Below are 20,073 nucleotides of genomic sequence, written 5' to 3'. Positions count from 1 at the left end.
TAGAGTTCGTTGTCATGGTTATAAACTCGAACAAAGGAAGGGCGGATTATAAGGTACTAGGGTGCTTGCCGTCATGAGATTTCTTCAGGGCGAGCGCGGATTACGCTGCTCCCAATGAATTACCAGCAGTATCAGAATTTCATTATGAAAGAAAAATGGACATGCTTATGAAAAAAAAAACGATTATAATGAATAATATGAAACAGGAGCAATTGGTAATGTTAGTTTATATGTTGCACGATTGGAGAAATAAAGTATCTTGAATCTTGTGCAAGAGTATTGATTTATCCTAAAAAGATTTTTTTTTGTGATGTGAGCAAAATTAACGCTAATTTCTAAACGAATGTAAATCAATGATTTGTTACCTTCCTTCCATTACCCCCACCTAACAACAAACAAAGAAAAGCCGGAGACACATTCGTATACTTGGGGGAGGGAGGAAAACAAAAAATGTATAATGAGTGCAGTTTTCACATTTTAATGAGATTTATTGAATGGAAGAGTAAAATCAACCCAAATTTTCAAACGATTATAAACGAATTTTTATAATTCATTGCTTTCCTTTCATTATTCATCACCCTCCCCATCTAAATAATGATAATAATAATATGATGATGATGATTATAATAATGATAATAATAAGCCGGAGAAACACTAGCGTACGGGGGGGGGGGGCACGGTGCAGAATGCTGATATAGAGGCAGACTGCACCCATAATGGGTGGCCAGTGAAGAAACAAAAGAGAGAGTGGGGAGAAAAGAGAGAGAAAGAGAAGAGAGAGAGGAAAAGAGATGAACAAGAGCAAGAGAAAATGTTTTCTTTGGAGAGGGCTTTATACCAAGTTCAAAGAAAAAAATAATATTTAAAACCTTCCGTAAAATGTGTTTTGCCTCTATAAGTTAAATGACAATGGAATAGCATAGTCTCCAAACAAGAATTCATGAATCAACACATTGGCTTTATGGCCAGCACGTAATTGTTTTTAACGGCGAGATAGAAAAAACCCCACTAGTCTTTATTTCCATTAATTGCTGGAGAATTAAATTTGAATGGGGCGCCCATAACCCGTGTGTCTAGATTGACACCTCCAAGTTACCTCCCCGAAAAAAATCTCCTTTTTAAAAATTAATTCGGTTATATATACACAGATAAAAACGTAATTGTTTAAAATGCTAACAGTTCATTACAATACAACAGCTTGTTGAATTTTTTAAACAGGCCTTATTACTTGTAAACAACCCTTTTAAACGGTATTTTTATTGTGCATAATGATCCATTCCAAACATACTGAGTACAGTGTTAATTAGACACGAACTCAAGCTAAGCTAAATAACTTAGTTTAGCCGCAGAGGGAGCTAAACAAGTATGACGAATCTTTCAATGGGTTGAAAATTTTCTGGCTTGAAAAGGACGTCACGGTGTTCGGACACACACAATGCGTCTTCTCGTGGGCAAATCGTGCATCCGGGATTAACTCAATACGGCTTTCATGCATGCGCTCTCAGGTTAAAAACACACAGCTTCTCGCACATGAGAATTAATCCAAGGCGCCTAAGGTGTGGGTCAAAGCTACTGTGTTGCTCTGGACGTGATATCCTGACATATCAGTGGTTCTGGTTCCTTTGTGACAGAAGAACCTGGCCAGAAAAAACAAAGAAAATAAAGTAATACATACAGGCTCTACATAAGTCGTGTCAAAGACAAGCTTTTATTATAAATATGCATACCTAGTGCACATTATACTGATTTATCTGACTAAGTCCTTTTGCAATCTTTTATATATCTTCAAACTCCTTTTCTCAAGATCATCCAACTTAAATCAGAAACGAAACAATATTTAAAGGACTTATATTTCTTTGCATTAATTTGAGCTTTCAACAATAAATACAATCAGCAGGTTCATAACCTTTGACCTACTTTCATGAATTTAAGCATTAAAATATCCCAATTTTAAATAAAACCTGAACTCTCACTATTTATTCTAAGATTCAGACGCCGCCATAATTGCTCATGTAAAAGTTACATCTTTGAAGCAATCACTGCGCATGCATGCAGAGTACGTACGTACACAGCTAGCTAGCATATAGCTGCATGATATAAGCAGCTAATTCGACTTGTGTCACGCGCATGCGTAATACTACTAGTATCTTTGCAGCTCAGTCATGAATACTCATGATGCGTATACCTCTGAACCAATCAGGTAGGATTTTACGCTCATAGGTAAAACTGTTTGGGAAAAAAAAATCGCCGCCCGGCCTGGCCTTTTCATACGCTACTATTGGAAAGCCATAAAACCACCAGTATCCTCAGCTTGGAGTCAAAGCTGTTGATACGGGCAAACCAGAACGTCATACACTGAGCAGCACAAAGGGTGGCCGTTTGCAAGACTCTAAAGACTCTCTACAAATACAGTAAACCATTGGTAAGTTACGTTTAGTGGACGCAGTGATGCCAATTCACTTTTAACAACTGTTCTAAAGTTTTCGATCACGCTGGTTAGCGCGGAGTCAATAACTTAAAATGACTCGGTAACATTGTTGAAGGTTGATGAAAAAAATTGCTTAAATTTGTTGTATAAAATGTTACTTACTATATTCCTTCTACTTTACTAACCCTTTGACATGCAACAAATCCTGAACAAATTCTTAAACCACAAAGATATTTATGGGTTTTTTTTAAGGCGTCGATGTGAGGCACCCTCTTACAGTGATTAACAGTAAATTCTCCCAACCATTTTTGAATTTTCCCAACCGTTTTTCCATGAGAAAAATACATAAAACAGGCTATAAAAATATGTCAACTCTTAACTGTTTGGAATGGAATGTAGAGCCATTTTATTGCTTTGTGACGATTTACATTCACCTAAAATGTAATTAAATTGTCCTTGTATTGATGCTGAACGGGCTTTGACAAGTAGCAGAATAGAAGTAGAATAATATAGTTGGGAGAATTAAGGAATCGATCAGATCAGTTTTTCCTAATTTGTACCATGAATAATGATCCGTTTTCACTCAGATTTTCAGATTATCTTCAATTGTACATCTAGCATTAAAGTCACTACCTTAGCACTGCTATCTCTGATCTGTACAATGTTACAAAGTCCCTTTAATGACCCTTTAATTTTGCATACGTTCAAGAATATTTACCTCAATACGTACGTGACCCCTTTTTTAACTTTACAAGTACAAAATGGGAACTATATAAATTATAGGTCTAACCCTTTTTTTGCTAATTGAGTACACATTTAAAAGTAGTGCCATGTTTCATTCGCAACATACACACACAACAAAACAAATATATATATATATATACACATTCACATGTCGATCTGCAAAGTCTGCGAACATCGATACTGAGAATATGTCGCTTTTCCTCAAATTAATTGATCTTTACAAAGAAATACCCGTTTTCGAGTTCGTGAACATTGAGCGCATTGAATAAGATTTTATTAGATTTTGTGCTATCTAAGAAGGCACCTAATTTTCAACCGGGGTGCCGCGAGAGAATTTGAGTAATACTTTTTAAAAATCATTATTTGGGAATAATGTCGATTATATGAAAACCAAATTATTACAAACCGTTAGAGTATGTAATTTGATGAGGAAATAGCATTTCGAAGGTGATAGAGTGTCTTTGTTCCTCGCTCGCTTCGCTGCTCACAACTTTTAAAAACAGGATAATTTCTGGCAGGCGAAGTGCCTGAATACCTTCATCGTTGAGCAATGAAGTGCCCATTAAATAGACTTTTATTTAATAGAGAGTTGCCTGAATATATATTACATCCTTTATATCAAATTACATTTTGACCACGCTCATTTGCTTCACTCGCTCGCAACATTTAGAAAGATGATAATTATTCTGACCAATGAGAAACCCGAATCTCTTCATGTTCGTGCATCGAATCGACCGCATCAAATGATTTTGGCATTCATGTTTTCTGCAGCGAGATTCTCGCGCTCTTAATTCTATATTTTATCATGTGTGTTAATCATAAGGTAAATTTTGTTATCATAACAAAAGTATCATAATTTTTTGCTCGCTTGCTCCGGTCGGTCGCAAAATTTAGAAGAAAAAATTTGCCATAGTGTAGATGGTACTTGACGCGTGTTAGAGTGATCCTAACTGAATCTTCTGTAAATTATTTAGGATTGGGGTGACGCGAAACTGTTTCATTTCTTTGAAAGAAGTGCCATGCGGATTATGTTTTACCATCTGATTTACACAGTGATAAATTGAACGATTATTTTGTAAATATTGGTAAAAAAAATTCAGAAGCTCTCAGTAATCATGATCTATCATGGAACGATCCTGAAAGTATACATACTTCGTCTTGAAATCAATCAGTCCCGGGAAAACTAAACATAATCTCTCTCTATTGTCGAAAGAGAGTAGCCTTGATATCTTAGAATTTGATAGAAAATTACTTCAAATTTCAGCTCCTTATATTAATGTTTCTCTTAACTGTCCTTTTAATGAAGGTTTAAATTGTGGATTTTTACCTTGATATTTCAAAAAAATTGGATCGTATTGACCATGAACTTTTGTTGTCCAAATTGAATAAGTAAAGTATTTTAAATACTGAACTGAAATGGTTTTCTAGTTTTTTTATCTGGTCGGAAACAAGCAGTTTACTGTCATGGTAAACTGTCCGAAACAAAGGACATTACTATAGGAATTCCTCAGGGGAGTATTTTAGGCCCCTCCCTCTTTCTAGTTTTTATAAATGATATAACTGATTGCTTACGGTTAAGTACATGTAATATATACGCTGATGATGTTGTCGTATATAAAAATAAAAATAATAATAATATTTAATTTTTATATAGCGCTTAATACAAATGTCTCTAAGCGCTTTACAAATATATGTTTCTGGTATGGATATTTATATCATCTAAGCTCCAAGCAGATTTATATGCTATAAATGAACGATATTGTAAAAATGGATTACGTATTAATACTAATAAGAGTAGTGTGTTGCTGTTGAGTAGTAACACACGAGGTAACGATGAATTAAGTCTGAAGGTGCATATTGATACTGAAACAATAAAACAAGTAAGAAGTATCAGATATTTAGGGATTGAAATTGATAATAGATTATTTTGGGATATCCGCATTAAATCTCTTACCAAATCATTAAGTTATAAGATTTTTACTTTGAGAAAGCTCAGTAAATTTTTAAGCTCTTCCATTTTGAATAAAATATACAAATGTACCATACAGCCAATCTTAGATTATTCTTGTTCCGTATGGGGAAACTGTTCTTTACAAAACAGAAATTTATTTTAAGACTACAAAAAAAGAGCCGCACGTATTGTCGTAGGGAACTTTGATTATGATGTACATAGCTTGAATATAATGAATTCATTAAAATGGCAATCCAAAATGACGGGACTATTTTTTATCATGTATAATGTACAGAATAAAGAATGAAACGCCGATAATACCAAACAACAACAACTGTATTCATGTAAAAGCCCCAGTACGATTATGCAATGAAGTGGAAATGGTTTTTGACAGACATGGTTTTAACACTAGACTTGGCAATACGCTGGATGTTGTTTTACCCAAGCCTAATCTTGAATGTTTTAAGAATTGTTTTAGATACGCTGGTGGTAAAATGACAGGACTAGTTTACCTTCTGCTTTTCAAAATGCTAAATCTATCGATGTTTTTAAACGTATGTACAAGGACAATTTTTTAAACCTGTGTGATACAATGCCGATTCATTACTGCTTTGACATCATGATGGCTTATTTCTCTCTCTCTCTCTCTCTCTCTCCATTTCCCTCTCCCCTCTTTCTTTCTTTCCCTTTTTCCTCCTTTACTTTTTACCAGTTTACTTATATCTTTTCTCCTCTTCTTTTTTGGGGGGTGATATTTTAATGCCTTTTATTAAAGTGATTTGATGTTTTTTCCGCTGTTAATTTCAATTATTACATTGTCGTTTTTGTTTTGTTTTGTTTTGTGCTTTTTACAACTTTTAATGCGTATTATGCTTATATGTTAGTTTTATACTGTTCTTACCTTTGCTTGTGAGCTTTGGAGATAGTCATTACTTCCGTGTACTTCATTTTTATCGTGTTCAGGACCATGATGTAAACAGATTTTGTATCGACAATGTATATCTCATTCTTGTTATCCTGAATAAATATATTTCAATAAAATAAAATAAAATAATACAAGTACATGTAGGCTTTTTAGTGTTTGCAAACCGCTCTAAAAATTACATTTATTAATTACGCGTAAGTTATAATAATCATGCGTACGCATATAGTCAGTGTGAAATGTTACCACCGGGAGTGGCAATTTCTTGCATACCATATGGAAACGTTGTATCATCCGCTCAATCTGACTTGCGTGCATAGAACAAATAAGCATTTTTCCATGAAAAAGTGAAGTTTTCTAAAAATGTGCGTTTCTTTCCATCATTGGGGCGCCCGGAAGTCACTCGGGTAACATTTCATAAAGTATAATATAAAAAGACCATATGCAAATTTTCTGTACTTTTGTCGGAAAAATACATTTATCCAGCACAATGTCGTTTCTTTTTGCGTTGGAGAAGAGCAAATAGCGAGTTTCAATCACACTTTGGCCGCTCTCGCAAGCTCTCACTCGTTTCACTGCGGTTAATGAAAATACTAATCGTTAGCTTTCTTCTGGTATCAAACTTATTTTGATTGATTGTATAATTTTGTCGGAATAAAGGAAACAAAAAGGCTCGACCAATAACTTATCAGCGTCTGAAGTGACATTTTGACCTTGAATTCCCTGATGCAAGCGCACTAATGACGTCATCTTCGCTAAATCGGTATCTTTTATCGTAAAATGCGACACTTTCACAATGTTAATACATCTTTTTTTAATTATTAGTATTAAAGATATAACATATTTTTTCTGTTATCACTGAAGTTTTTGGTTTTGTTTAATGAGTAATTTTAAAATAAGACCCATTTTACTGTTTTAATTTACTGGATCGTACCATTAAAGTCGCAGGGTAGAAAGATGCATTTTTCAACCGCGCCAAATTTAATTAACGTTCCGACATTCTGTTAAATGGGTTCGTGTTGTTAAGAATCCACTGCTTTCTGCTCCAACAAACGTCCACATGCGGAGTCGTTTATCAACTAAATTATTCAAACTTAGGGATACTTCCTAGCTTCCCAGGTGTTTGTGTTGCTGTTGAAGCATTTCATTCACCTACTATCATGCTTTGTACTCCAATTGCCAGAACGCAAATTTCATTTTGGTTTTATAGTTTCATCGGAGTCGTTTATCAACTATATGTATTTAAATTTATGAATGCTTCCTCCCCAGGTGTTTGTGCTGTTTATGCATTTCATTCACCTGTTATTATTCTTTGTACTCCAATTGTTAGAATACAAAATGCATTTTGGTTTTATAGTTCCATGCAATAAGTAAGTCAATAAAAGAGTATGTTTTGCACAATAAAAACAATGTGTGTCCCTATTGTACAATGTAATGTGTCCCCTCTTTTTGTAATAGTTAATTTACCCGTTCACATAATGGAACTACCTGCCCGATGAAGCCAGTGGCCTATGACCACTGAGCACTCAACATCGTGTGGGAGTCAGTTCGTGATCAAATTCTTTTATGAGACAAATACAAGCAAACGTTTCCATATGAATATTACAAAAAAGCAGGGGCGGATCTAGCTTTTTCCCAGGGGGGGGGGGGGTGACCCAATTACGATGCAGAGCATCGTTTACGAGCCGCAAAGCTGCGATCCGATTTTTGTAGCTTTTTTTAACACCCGTTAGTTTTGTTTTCTTGGCATCAACTAACATGCGGAGCACCGTCCACCTTATTTGCTTAAAAATTAAGAATTAATTCAATTTCCACCCTTAGCACGTTTGTTTAGTTATTAAAGTTGCTTTATCTACTTAAAGGTAAAGACCAGTAATGGTCATGCGATTGCATTGTGAAAGAAACGTTGTGGAATCGATCAGAAAAGGTTGATCATCTAGCATCTAGCATCTGCAAGGTTCTGGAATCATCAAAATGATAAGAAATTTGGCCCATTCTTCGTAAAGTTACAAGCACTATACACAGAAAGATGTATATGGGACTACCCTATCTCTCTCACACGACCATGAGAGAGATAAATTTAGCAGATATATGAATTAGTAGGCGGTTTCCCGGCAAATTTGTTATCATCATGTATTAGTCTAAACATATTCTTTCACATGATTGGTAATGAGAGCTTCCATTTCATTTTTTGAAATTGGGGCGTTACCAATACTGGTCTTTACCTTTAAAAATATTTGTTTTGAAAATCTTTGCCATCGTGTTTGAGAAGATTTTTCAATATTTGTTTTCTTCACACAGAATCGTTAATCATGTTGGCAGTTTGTCTCCTCACTTTCATCGCGATGTCGATTGCCGCAGTCCCGGCCACGACCCCGACCACGACCCCACAGCCTCCTAATGGAATTCCCAAATGTGCAAGTGAGTCTTTCAATAGATATATTAATTTATTTGTATATAATTATGTATTTGTGCATTTAGTAGACTATGTATGAAAGTATTTTTTATGTATTCATTTATTTATCTAGTTGTGCATTTATTGATTTATTGATCCATGTTTGTTTTTTTGTTTTTTCATCTATTTACCTATCTATCAATTTATTTAATTATCTATCTGCAGTCTACGAGTGCCCCGTCTATACTACATTAGAAGAAATTGGTTCAGATATGTGGAAGAGACGGATAGAACAAAGTGCATGGGTGCATAAGGTCGCTCCAACCTGCGACCGAACTGAAGCAATAGGTTTAGTCGTAGGTGACCTCGATGCCTACCTTGAAGGTAAGCTTTGAGAATCAGACTTTTGTACATTTTGTTATAATTCCGAAGAAAGCATAGAACACTTATACTGAGATTGCCAAATTTAGAAGAAGGTTTATCCAACATTTGATTTTAGATGATAAAATTACTTTAAATACGGTCAGCTTTTTGTTTGGATTTCATGGAAGTGAATGAATTCGATCTAATTTTATCATCTTATACGCCAAATACTACACGCTTTCTATCAAACGTAAGTCTAGCTTATCGTTGATCAATTATTTCAAAGCCATTTTAAGATATTATCGTTCATTACAATACTAAACCTTTGATTAAAACAATAAGTTTAAACGGGTATTTGATAATTAATGGACAACATTGGTTAGCTGCCGTAAAACAAAAACAAACAAATATTAGGTTTATGTGCACTAGCATAATGCATTCTACTCCTAAAAAGGACGTACCCTTATCGGATTTAACAAGTAATTAATAATCATAACCAGGCAAGAAATTGATAAAATCAAAATTATCTTCTACATCATTTTTTGATGATTACTTCTTGATGATTTTCATCTATTCGAATTATACATTTAGTATATTTTTTTTATTCTCGTTTGATTTCCAACGTCTTGCTTTTCTTTACGTTAGCTTTGGAAGAATATCGCCATAATTTATGTATTCGTATATTTTGTTTACAATATACCTCTAATTATTAAGAATAATATATAGTAAGCATTATCCAAAAATAGAAAATAGCAATCCAGTAGCCTGTTTCCTTATCTATTTGAATATAAAAGCCTTTTTAAAGAGAAAGTAAGAGAAAAGATATGGAAGGGAGGAGGGGCGGGGAGGGGGACAAGCCGAGGGAAGAAAATGGAATGAGGACTTCTACAGATATCTTACTATGCCTACTTTATCTTTTTTAAATAAAACAAACAAGAATAAATGACTCCCTCTCCTCCTTTAAAATATAAGCATAGATATCATTTTAAATCAGTCATTCGACATGGGAGAAAAGTGAAGATGGCAGATTAGATTTTAAACTTCCGCTTCCTAAAATGAAACGGCAATTTACATTCTTTTTTGGCAATGTAATATTCCGTTTCTTTTTGTATTCTTGATGAATTGTTTCAAGCTAATATAGGAGGGATGTATAATATGGCACTTGTAAAGATAAATATTGTATTTGGCTTGTATTTTATCAACATTTCTTTCATGTCGAATTGTTTTGCTAGACAACAACATAAATGAGTCAACACCAATCATTTTGGAAGTCGCGGAAAACATACCCGGGCCAAATTCCTCGTGTACCGGCCAATCAGGATCTTTCCCTTGCTGTGACCAAATCTACGAACTTTTCCGCTTCATCCCTGAAGCTTCGGAAGAAACCGCTCCAATCCCATCACAGGTACAAAAATTAAATCCCAGGTAGTGTATTCCTTTTTCAGCCAACATCAAATTATGTAGAACTTTGCAGGAATTATGAATATAATATACATAATAATACGTATATCATATCGGTAATATTTAAACGTTAGCAGTGTCCTAGTATTCAAACTATGCACGGAAACTCGTTTACTTTCTAGACTTCACTGTCAGGCACTAGTTGAGTGACTGACTGACAGACTTTTCTTTCTGTGGTGATAACATACAGTAGCCTACATGAGCATTTGTCTACATCCATTACACACTTCTTGTAATTAAATTTAAACTGATTGAATCTTTACGCAGCACAAAACGTACGACCATTGGGTACAAGGGTCTGAAAATCAGACTATTTAATTAAACGAGTGCGCTCGCTAAAATTCGATTCAACAGACATTTTCAAGTCCTTTTATTTTAAAGGTAAAGACCAGTATTGGAAACGCCCCAATTTCAAAAAATGAAATGGAAGCTGTAATTACCAATCATGTGAAGGAATATGTTTTGACTAATACATGATGATAACAAATTTGCCGGGAAACCACCTACTAATTGATATATTGGGTAAATTAGTTTATCTACATGGTATGTGAGAGATAAACGCACGTGTCGCCCATGTGTGCGTATAGTCCAATATATATCTTTCTGTGTACAGTGCTTGTAACTTTACGAAGACTGGGCCATATTTCTTATCATTTTGATGATTCCAGAACCTTGCAGTACACACCAATACTTAAATGCTAGATGATCAACCTTTTCTGATCGATTCCACAACGTTTCTTTCATAATGCAATCGCATGACCATAACTGGTCTTTACCTTTTAATTTGTTTGGCCTGCAAATGGGACATAGTACCTTTAAAACCACGCAGTAGTATAGTGTCCAGGTGTATTGCATCATAATTCGCTGACACCAGATTTGGTTGCGCTTAAACATCTTAAACAGACAGTGAACCCGTTGTCCCGCCAGAAAATACTTCAGCTTGTCAATCCATATCTCCTGGATTAGGGAAGCCTTTTTTTTAATGAGAATTCCTTATGGCGGTAAGTTTAGGGCACAGTGAAGGCCCCGTTGCATAAAACTTACCACTGATGGGAACTTTGCCATCAATAGCAAATAAAATGGTAAGAGGGCTCAAGAGCCATTCAAAATCAAGGTTTCCATGGTAGTTACCATTGATGGCACAGTTACCATCAATGGTAAGTTTTTTTTGCAACGGGGCCCAAAATTTCATCGGATGCGTCTAGTGCGGACGCATCAGATGAAACGGCCACTGTGAAAGGGGTAGGTGAAAAATGTCCGGGGAAATAGCCGAGAAATAAGAAGAAAAATAAGCGACGAAATTTATGTCACCATACACGCGTTTTTACACGTTTTTTTTTACAAACCTGGTTTGTAAAAACGCGTCGAAACGCGTCATTATGACGCACGAAAACCAAGGTTTGTCGACAAACCTCCTTTGGCTTTGTGAGTTCGGGCAATACAGTTTATAATAATCATCGTTGGATAATTGTACGAATATTGGCCTGCTCGGCACGTACAGTACAGCAGGAACCTGTACTTTCTACTGTACGTGTTTACACTATACAACTGTGCGACTGTATACGACTATACAGCCTTCGAATGGATTTATAGTTGTATATAAATTATAGTTGTATAGATGTAGAATTTCCTGCGTTTTGATTGGATGGCTGGATAGACGTATAATCGTATAGTTGAATAATTATACAAATATTGGCCTGCTTGGCCCGTTATGGTTGTATATTCGTACAGTTTCATGCGTTCTGATTGGTTAAAACTATACATCCATATAATAAATGTAGAGATATCGACTGCTTGAAGAAGCCTGGCTGTTTTTTTATGCTCAAGGGAACGCGCGCACCTCCTGTCATGACCCTGAGATGCGCCTGGGTGGGCGGCACGGGCAAATTTGGTATACACGCTAGCCTGGCCATTTTTGTGATAAATACCATGGAAGCGACTAATATTATAGTAAAATAATGATTGCTATGAGAGACATAGTTTTGTATACGCCCAAGGGTAGGTTACATCGTGCTTTCGCCCTGAGGCGTGCCGAGGGAGGATAGCACGATGTAACCTCCCCGAGAGCCTATAACGACAACTATGGTCGAATATAAAAGCAGTCATTATAACTTTTATATACCAAAAAGGGTCCGAATACAGTCGTGGCGATCACCAATTATGGTAATCAATTTTTTTTACGCTGCCTTATCACGCAACACTCGAGTTTGTGTGCTAAAATCCTTCCCATTGAGATTACACGCATATACGTAACATGCCAAAAACGGTCAATAGTCTTTTGAAAAGTGCCCTGGGGCGTTTTTTCAAAAGACTATTGACCGGTTTTGGCATTTTACGTTTCTTTACGGGAATGGCTAAAATCACGACTCTAATTTCGACCAATCAAATGGCTGGATTTCTAAAGTGAGGTATATAAGAAATTTTGTCGAACGTAGGGCGATATACATTCATCAGTGACATCACGAGTTCGCGGCGGCTTCTCTTCTGTGTTGACCCTTAGCGGCATCTTGGGAGAAAACAATAACATGCCGACACCCTTTGAGTCAGCCGCGCGGTTTCTTTCATGTACGCGTATCTATAAACGGAATTTGCGCAAGGTATGTTTCGAATCTATATATTGAATTATTTTAGCCGGGATGTATTGGGTTCCCACGGTGTTGGCGTGAGAATTCTCATTCACCTTGCAGATTTTTTAGAGGATGGACGTAGAATTTATTAGGTGGCAAATTAATTTACCCTCCAACACCCCGAACTTCATTCCTCCTTACGTTGTTCAAGTGTATTCGATAGTATGTTTTACTAAATATTAAGTGGTCTGGAAGTGTGTCAAGTGATTAATATAACGGATTAGTAATAATTGTTTTTTTCACCTCAGTCAAGTAATCTTGATGTCGAAGCAATGCTTGGCAGGTTGGGACTTTCCTGCGATTTTTTTTTCGCGCTTTGCGGTTTTACCAGGGTTTCACCCAATCCTGGGGTAAGGGTCGGGACCTCCTTCGTCTCCGCACTAACGCCGGATCGGCTTTTTCGTTGCACTTAGGATGGCAAGTTCGAAAGAGGGCGTACGTTTCTTTATGTTGGCCGAACTTGTCCATGGCGAGCGACGACGGGCCGTCCCGGGCTGGTGCGGAGTCGTTGGTGGTTCCGATCATGGGGTTGTCATAAATTAACTATGACAACTCTTCGTCCAAGTTCCTTTTTTCCCCTATATCTTTCGGAAATTGGCATTTTTGCCTCTTCGCATATATATATATATATATGTGTGTATAATTTATGTTAATATATACATATGAAGGTTATTATGTGTATTACGCACTGCTGCAAAATACCTCATGGGAAGGTTGTGTTTTTGAGAATATGAATTGGATTATTTTAATTGGCCATTGCATCTTGTAGAGCTCAATATTTATTGGTTTCCGGTTGGGGCCCCGATGATAACAGGCATTTCGTCCTGTCGTTTATTTATAACATGTACCCGCCTGTAAAGTAGGCATCTGTTCGCCTGTTTGATGCAGTGGAACTGTGTGTCTTCTTTGTATGCAGAGGGGTGTTATACGTATAGCCCACTTTGTGGTACTCACAGTTAAATTCCAAATGAGAAGGTAAACTCTGCTCGCCCTCTTTAATGAGGAAACAGTGTCGCCTTTTTACAGGCTGTGGGGGGTTGTATACAAGTTCTCTTCTGTTGGTGGCCCGATGCAGTGAGTACTTTGGATTGTGCGCTCCATCCAGTTTTTTCAGGTGCAGAAACTTGTATAAATTGATCAAAAGATTCGAAAATAATACCCGGGTCCTTCCCTGGGGCGGATTGGAGCATTGTAACGTTTAAGTAAAAGTATTTTATATTCAGTTGGGAAAGTTTGTGTCGTAGTTGTTATTATTGTCATGATGTTGATATTCGGGGTAACAAGATTCCATCCTCTATTAAATCTCAAGTACCCGCAAAAACGCATCCCGTTTCATTTTGTTACTGTGAGTGTAATAGAGTCTAGCAGCCTCCATGCTAGGTGCATTATACACATCATGCATGCCAATTATCAGCGAGCAACAAATGACAATGACAATGTATTCTCATGTCACCCACATTGGGGTATTGGAGAAGTTTACAATCAGTTTGAATTTGTCAATTTCTCCCTCTCAAATCAAATCAAATCAATCAAGGTTTATTAAAGACATGAATGGCAGTCAAGACTGAATTGTAATGCTTTCACAGTGCAGGTAAAATGCAATGCAAGTATAAAATAACAACATGAGATCAGGAAAAATGGAATTAAATATAATGTGTACAAGCATCATTTAAAATTTGATAGGTAGTACATTTAAATTTGAATTTAAAATGACTGATAGATATTGCCATACTTTTAAAAATAGCATACTATTGCACAGTTCTTAAGCCAATTATAAGCTTGGATTTGCATAGTAAAAGTTTAACATACGTGTGAGATTGGGAAGAGCACTGTTCTGGAATCGCTTAGTTTTACAAGAAAATCCTTGATACTTATTCACGCTTCGTAAATTGTATTTGTTGGTTTTCTACTAGTGTTAAATCACCTACATAATAAATATGACAACGAAGTATCTCTGCAGGCATCATTTATCATTATCAAAAATAAAATTGGGCCAAGTTTTTTCCTTAAGGCACGCCTAAACCATTGTATTTTGATTCTGATAACTGACCTCTATACTTAACGGTTTGTTGACGACTACTCAAAAAATCTATTATCTATTCACATAATTTAGCAATGATGATATTATGGTTAATCCGATCGAATGCTGAAAAATCAGTCAGAATGAGTGTTGACAGTGACTTAAGTTTTTCAGCATTAATATACAAGGCGTGTAATAGTCCAATCAGATAGTGACATGTAGCCATGTTCTATCTATTTCCAAATTGATTTGGTTCAATTTGGCTGAAATATCTTCCCACAGCCATTTTGCAATAAATGACTCTGCAATCTTCGCAAAATATGAAGTAAGTGCAATTGGTTTTAATTAACTCATCGATTGTAGGTGGGTAAGACTTTACGGCTTTTATAGCAAAGATTACCTTATTTTTTAAGTGACGCCAAAGGACTTGGTTATGTTCATGCCAAGCTTGTTGTCTTTGTACAATCAGAGATTTAACATTACTCTTTGGGTTATTATTAACCACCCCCTGTAAATGGAAGCAATTGAAAACGAAAGTTACTGGAACCAGTCAATTGTTATATGAATTAATGAATTAATGAAAATATTATTGATATTAATTTAACAATTTTGACTAAAAATAGAGAGACATAATGATAGTTTTGAACTCATAACATGTTGTGTGCACATACCTAAATTAATAACTACTTCAATTATAATTACACATAGGAGTAAAGGCATTGCTAATATAAGAAAATGCTAGACTGGCTACCTTTGTCCTCTACAAATAAAGACTAAATTTATAAAGTATGTTATATTTATGTGTAGGCTTTCCCACCAGCGCACTTTTACGAGTATTATTGCGAAACTGGCGAGGCTAGCGTGTACACAAAAATTGCGCCGGCCACCGAGGGATCATGGCAGGATGTGCTAGTTCCCGACAGCATATAAAGCAGCCAGACCTCGAATATCAAAGCAGTCGATATGTCTTTTATATGCCGAATTGAAACAAAAATCTATCATAAATTCTTACCTTATCCGTTTATTGAGTAGAGATTGGTTAAAACATCACTGAAAATCTGAGACACTGTCTGTAATCTTTGCTTAAAAAATGACTGAAATTTCAATCATTGGGAATCGCAGACAAAAAGCACTGTATGGTATCCGCGCTCGCACAAGAAACATTTTAGCACGTAAATTAATAGGTATCGCAGCAAAATTTTGCTATTTTAATGGTAACCGGAGTTTTGAGGGATCTCAATCTTGGACTAAACCGGTATTGACATTTTTCTTTTTCTTTACGGGAATGGCTAAAATCACGTCTACAATTCCGACCAATCAGACGGCTGGATTTCTTAAGTGAGTTATATAAAGTTTTATAGCTGTAATTAATATGGGACGTTCCGCCTGCCATACCTGCCTGGTCCGCTATAGTTGCTGTCATCCTTACTTTCTAAAGTTTTGAGGATCTAAGGACTCGTTATTTCTTTCTTTCTCACTATCATCTTGTTGAAAGGCACTGACGGCCCAAATTTTACTTAAATAATCTTGAATAAGGCTGAACCAATTGGGGGAACATTTGAAACCCCCCCCTCCCCCCCCCCCAGAAAAAAAGCTACAACTTCTGTTTGAAAACATGATAATAACGGGAAATGTTTCAAATCGAATTAATCGATATTGTGGATTTCATTCTTTTTAAAGGACTCTGGGATTTTGCTAATGCACACATATGCTTTTGAGATCTACGGCATCACCTTTCTTGGGCCCAATCACAATGAGGAGGAGCAATACGAAAAGCTTCGTAAATACCTCGACGAGCAGGGCATTCTATACTATGGAAGCTATTATGATGTTGCAGGTGAGTAATTATGTAGTACATGTGGCAATCATCCACTTAGGAAAACTTTCCCGATAACCATACTATTATTATTTTCTTTATTGTGTATTATTTTAGATGGTGATGGTGATGATGATTACTATTATTTATTTTAGTAGTAGTAGTAGTATTGATTATGATTATAATTATTATTGTTATTATAATTGTCATCATCATCATTATCACATCATGGGGGTATCGTGGTATAGTGGTTCATTCACTCAATTTATATCCAAGGGTTGAGGGTTCAAATCTCAGCGTGCCGGCACTAACGTCCTTTGGCCAGACACTAATCCACATTTGCCACTCTCCACCTCAGTGTGAATGTGTACCTGGCAATAACAAGTCCCTCGGAGAGGACCTAAAGCATTCGGTTCCCTCATTGCTTCCTTCAAACTTACACATGACTTTTTAGCAGTCCGGTAAAACAAACAAACAAGCAAACAACATTAACAAATTGAAGGGCCATCAGGAAGAACAGCGTGAAGCTGATGAGGCTACGTATACCCTTAGTTAAGAAAAATTAAACGTACAAGTAATTTGATGTACTTATTTATTTATTGTATTTTTCTTACAGTTTATGACAAACCAACGGACCCTCAGCCTCATCGTAATGAAGTCATGATTACTTTTATTTAGAAACCCAGAAGGAATGATAATAATGAAGGCACCGATAACCCAAACGACAGCCAAGAAAACCAATCATATCGCAGTGGGCGTGGTGGTCGTCAAAGACCACACTGATCTCATTCCGTTTTGAGCTGGTCGGCAAACGACTCCAACCAAGATTTTAATGATTTTATGTCATTTCATTTCATTTCTTTAGTCACATATGAAAAGATTAGCTAAAGAATACAAAACAAGAACAATGGAGAAGCACTCGTTTTTTTTTTCTTCACATTTCCAAGGTGTATAATCATAGTAGTTTGCTATCTTAATTTATTATGAGATAAAATACAGTGCTTTGCCTTTTAACTAGTTTTGAAATACATCATATTATTAACCATTTCCAAGGCGTATAATCATAAAGTTGTTTGCTATCTTAATTTATTATGAGATAAAATACAGTGCTTTGCTTTTTAACTAGTGTTGAAATGCATCATATTATTAACCATTTCGAAGTCGTATAATCATAAAGTAGTTTGCTATCTTAATTTATTATGAGATAAAATATAGTGCTTTGCTTTTTAAGTAGTTTTGAAATACATCATAATATAAACCATTTCCAAGGCATATAATCATAAAGCAGTTTACTATATTAATTTATTATGATATAAAATACAGTGCTTTTCTTTTTAACTAGTGTTGACAAAAATCATATTATTAACCTTATTAAACATCAGAGCAAGGCAATTTTCAAGTTTTCATTGATAAGCCAACAAAACTACGGGCGAAAGAAATATTATTGAATAATAATACACAGTTAACCAATGAACAAATATTATTGCCCGATCAGAAAAGTCAACGGCAAAATGCGTGTTAAACTAGCGGGCAATAATGCATAGCCAACTTCAAAGTATTTGTAATTTTCATTGCACATTTATTAATTGCTTAATTCAGGGCAATACGGCTTCTCATATCCATACAGTTGTATATCACCCTCACCTTCGGTTCTGGCGATTATGTCGTATTGCCCTGAAGGCAGTCAATATTATTTAATTATTATCCCAGTATTATGGTATTATGACGTATCATAATCAGCATGATCAAGGAACCATATTTTCCGGCATTATCCATTTCAGCCATTTCGTGGTGTCCCATTACCATATACATGTAGTTTGGTTATACCCTGTAAATATATTCTTTTCAGAAATGGTAATAAATTCATTCATTCGTTCGTTCATTTGTCCGAAAGTTCAATTTTCCAAATGCTCATGATAATCCGTAGGTTTATCATCATAATTATGGTTATTCCGAATTTTAAATTTCTATACCAGGGGGGGGGGGGGGGGGTCATAATTCGGAAAAAATGAAATAGGATGTTATACATTTTGTTGCGTTATTCCGAAGTTTCGTTTATTCCAAAAGTGAAATAGGGTTCATTATTCCGAATGTCTATACTTTCAAAAAAATGAAATAAGATTTGCTTTTCCGAATTTTTGAATTTTCGAAATATTCTTTACACGTCTTTGCGAAAATCACCGGTTTCTATATTGGAGATATTGATGTAGATTATGATGATGATAATGATGATGCTGATGATAATGATGATGATGATATGATGATGAAGATGATGTTGATGATGAAAACGATAATGGTGGTATAATAGTGGTGGTGATAATGATGATGATATATTATTGTGACGATGGGGATGATGATGATGATAATAAGGAGGCGGGGGAAGGGTAGGACATAGGCGCCGGGAGTGGGGTGGCAGGGGGGGGGGGCAAAATTCATTATTACCCCCCCCCCCCAAAAACGACCCCCCCCCCCTCCAAAAAAAAGAAAAGCAGTAAAGGAGTAAAAATGGTTTGTATTTTTAACCCCAAAGAACATAAAAATTATAAACAAAACCTGAATTAAAACACATAAAATTCCATTCAAAGAAAAGTTAACAGGAAATGACTTACCCGGAAAAATATGTCCTTCACAGTTTCAGCAGCATTTGTAAATCATTGATATCGAATAAGAAATGACCTACCCCCCCCCCCCCCCTATCAGAACGCCAGCGTTCAGGGGCTCATGTCTTCTCATCCCTATAACAAAAAAACACACGCTTTTACAATATTTCCACGATATGCGATTATCGGTTCTAGGACAATTACCCTCTTGGCAATCACCCCCGGAAAATTATCCCCCGGAAAACTACCACTAAAGGACAATTACCCCCTGGAATATTAACCCCCGAAGAATCACCCAACCGAGGACAATTACCCCCTAGGATAATTAACCCAGAGGACAATTACCCCCTAGGACAATTACCCCAAGGACAATTACCCCCCGAGGAAAATTACCCCTAGGACAATTACCCCAAGAACAATTACCCCATAGGACAATTACCCCCCGAAGACAACTACCCCCTCCCCCCGCCGAATGACTATCACTTCCGAGGACAATTACCCCCCGAGGACAACTACCCCCGTGGACAATCAGCATTCAATAGCAAAAGACGATCTGACACATTAAGAGATGGCTACGAGCCCATAAGATCCCCTGCATGAGCCCATATGCTTTCAAATACTATAGCGTTGTGTTTCTCATTACTACACATTTCCCTTTTATTATAATTTATTCAACGCCAGTGCGGTTGCTAATTACCACGAAGGATGTAGGTTTTAGGTAATTGCCCAGCGCTTTTCAAATGCAT

At 36.1% G+C, this 20,073-nt stretch overlaps 1 protein-coding gene across 1 annotated transcript; it reads left to right on the top strand.

Moving 5' to 3' along the window:
• The first annotated feature begins 2,122 nt into the window (after window positions 1-2,122).
• LOC591105 lies at window positions 2,123-18,603 on the top strand. Its single transcript, XM_790686.5, has 6 exons — window positions 2,123-2,422; window positions 8,347-8,466; window positions 8,666-8,824; window positions 10,036-10,208; window positions 16,592-16,748; window positions 17,344-18,603. Exons 2-6 carry the CDS (start codon window positions 8,358-8,360, stop codon window positions 17,403-17,405), a joined length of 660 nt encoding a protein of 219 aa, XP_795779.3. The 5' UTR covers window positions 2,123-2,422; window positions 8,347-8,357; the 3' UTR covers window positions 17,406-18,603.
• Window positions 18,604-20,073: the final 1,470 nt, after the last annotated feature.

Source organism: Strongylocentrotus purpuratus, unplaced genomic scaffold (genome assembly GCF_000002235.5).
Source record: "Strongylocentrotus purpuratus isolate Spur 01 unplaced genomic scaffold, Spur_5.0 spur5_scaffold_4, whole genome shotgun sequence".
NCBI lineage: Eukaryota > Metazoa > Echinodermata > Echinoidea > Camarodonta > Strongylocentrotidae > Strongylocentrotus > Strongylocentrotus purpuratus.
Note: the sequence above shows the minus strand (reverse complement) of the source record. Positions and strands in the feature narration are given on the sequence as shown.

Coding starts and splice junctions, on each gene's coding strand:
- LOC591105 (XM_790686.5), top strand. CDS start 8,358: ATGTTGGCAGTTTGTCTCCTCACTTTCATCGCGATGTCGATTGCCGCA. Junction 8,825..10,035: donor CCTCGATGCCTACCTTGAAG/GTAAGCTTTGAG, acceptor TTGTTTTGCTAG/ACAACAACATAAATGAGTCA. Junction 16,749..17,343: donor AAGCTATTATGATGTTGCAG/GTGAGTAATTAT, acceptor TTTTTCTTACAG/TTTATGACAAACCAACGGAC.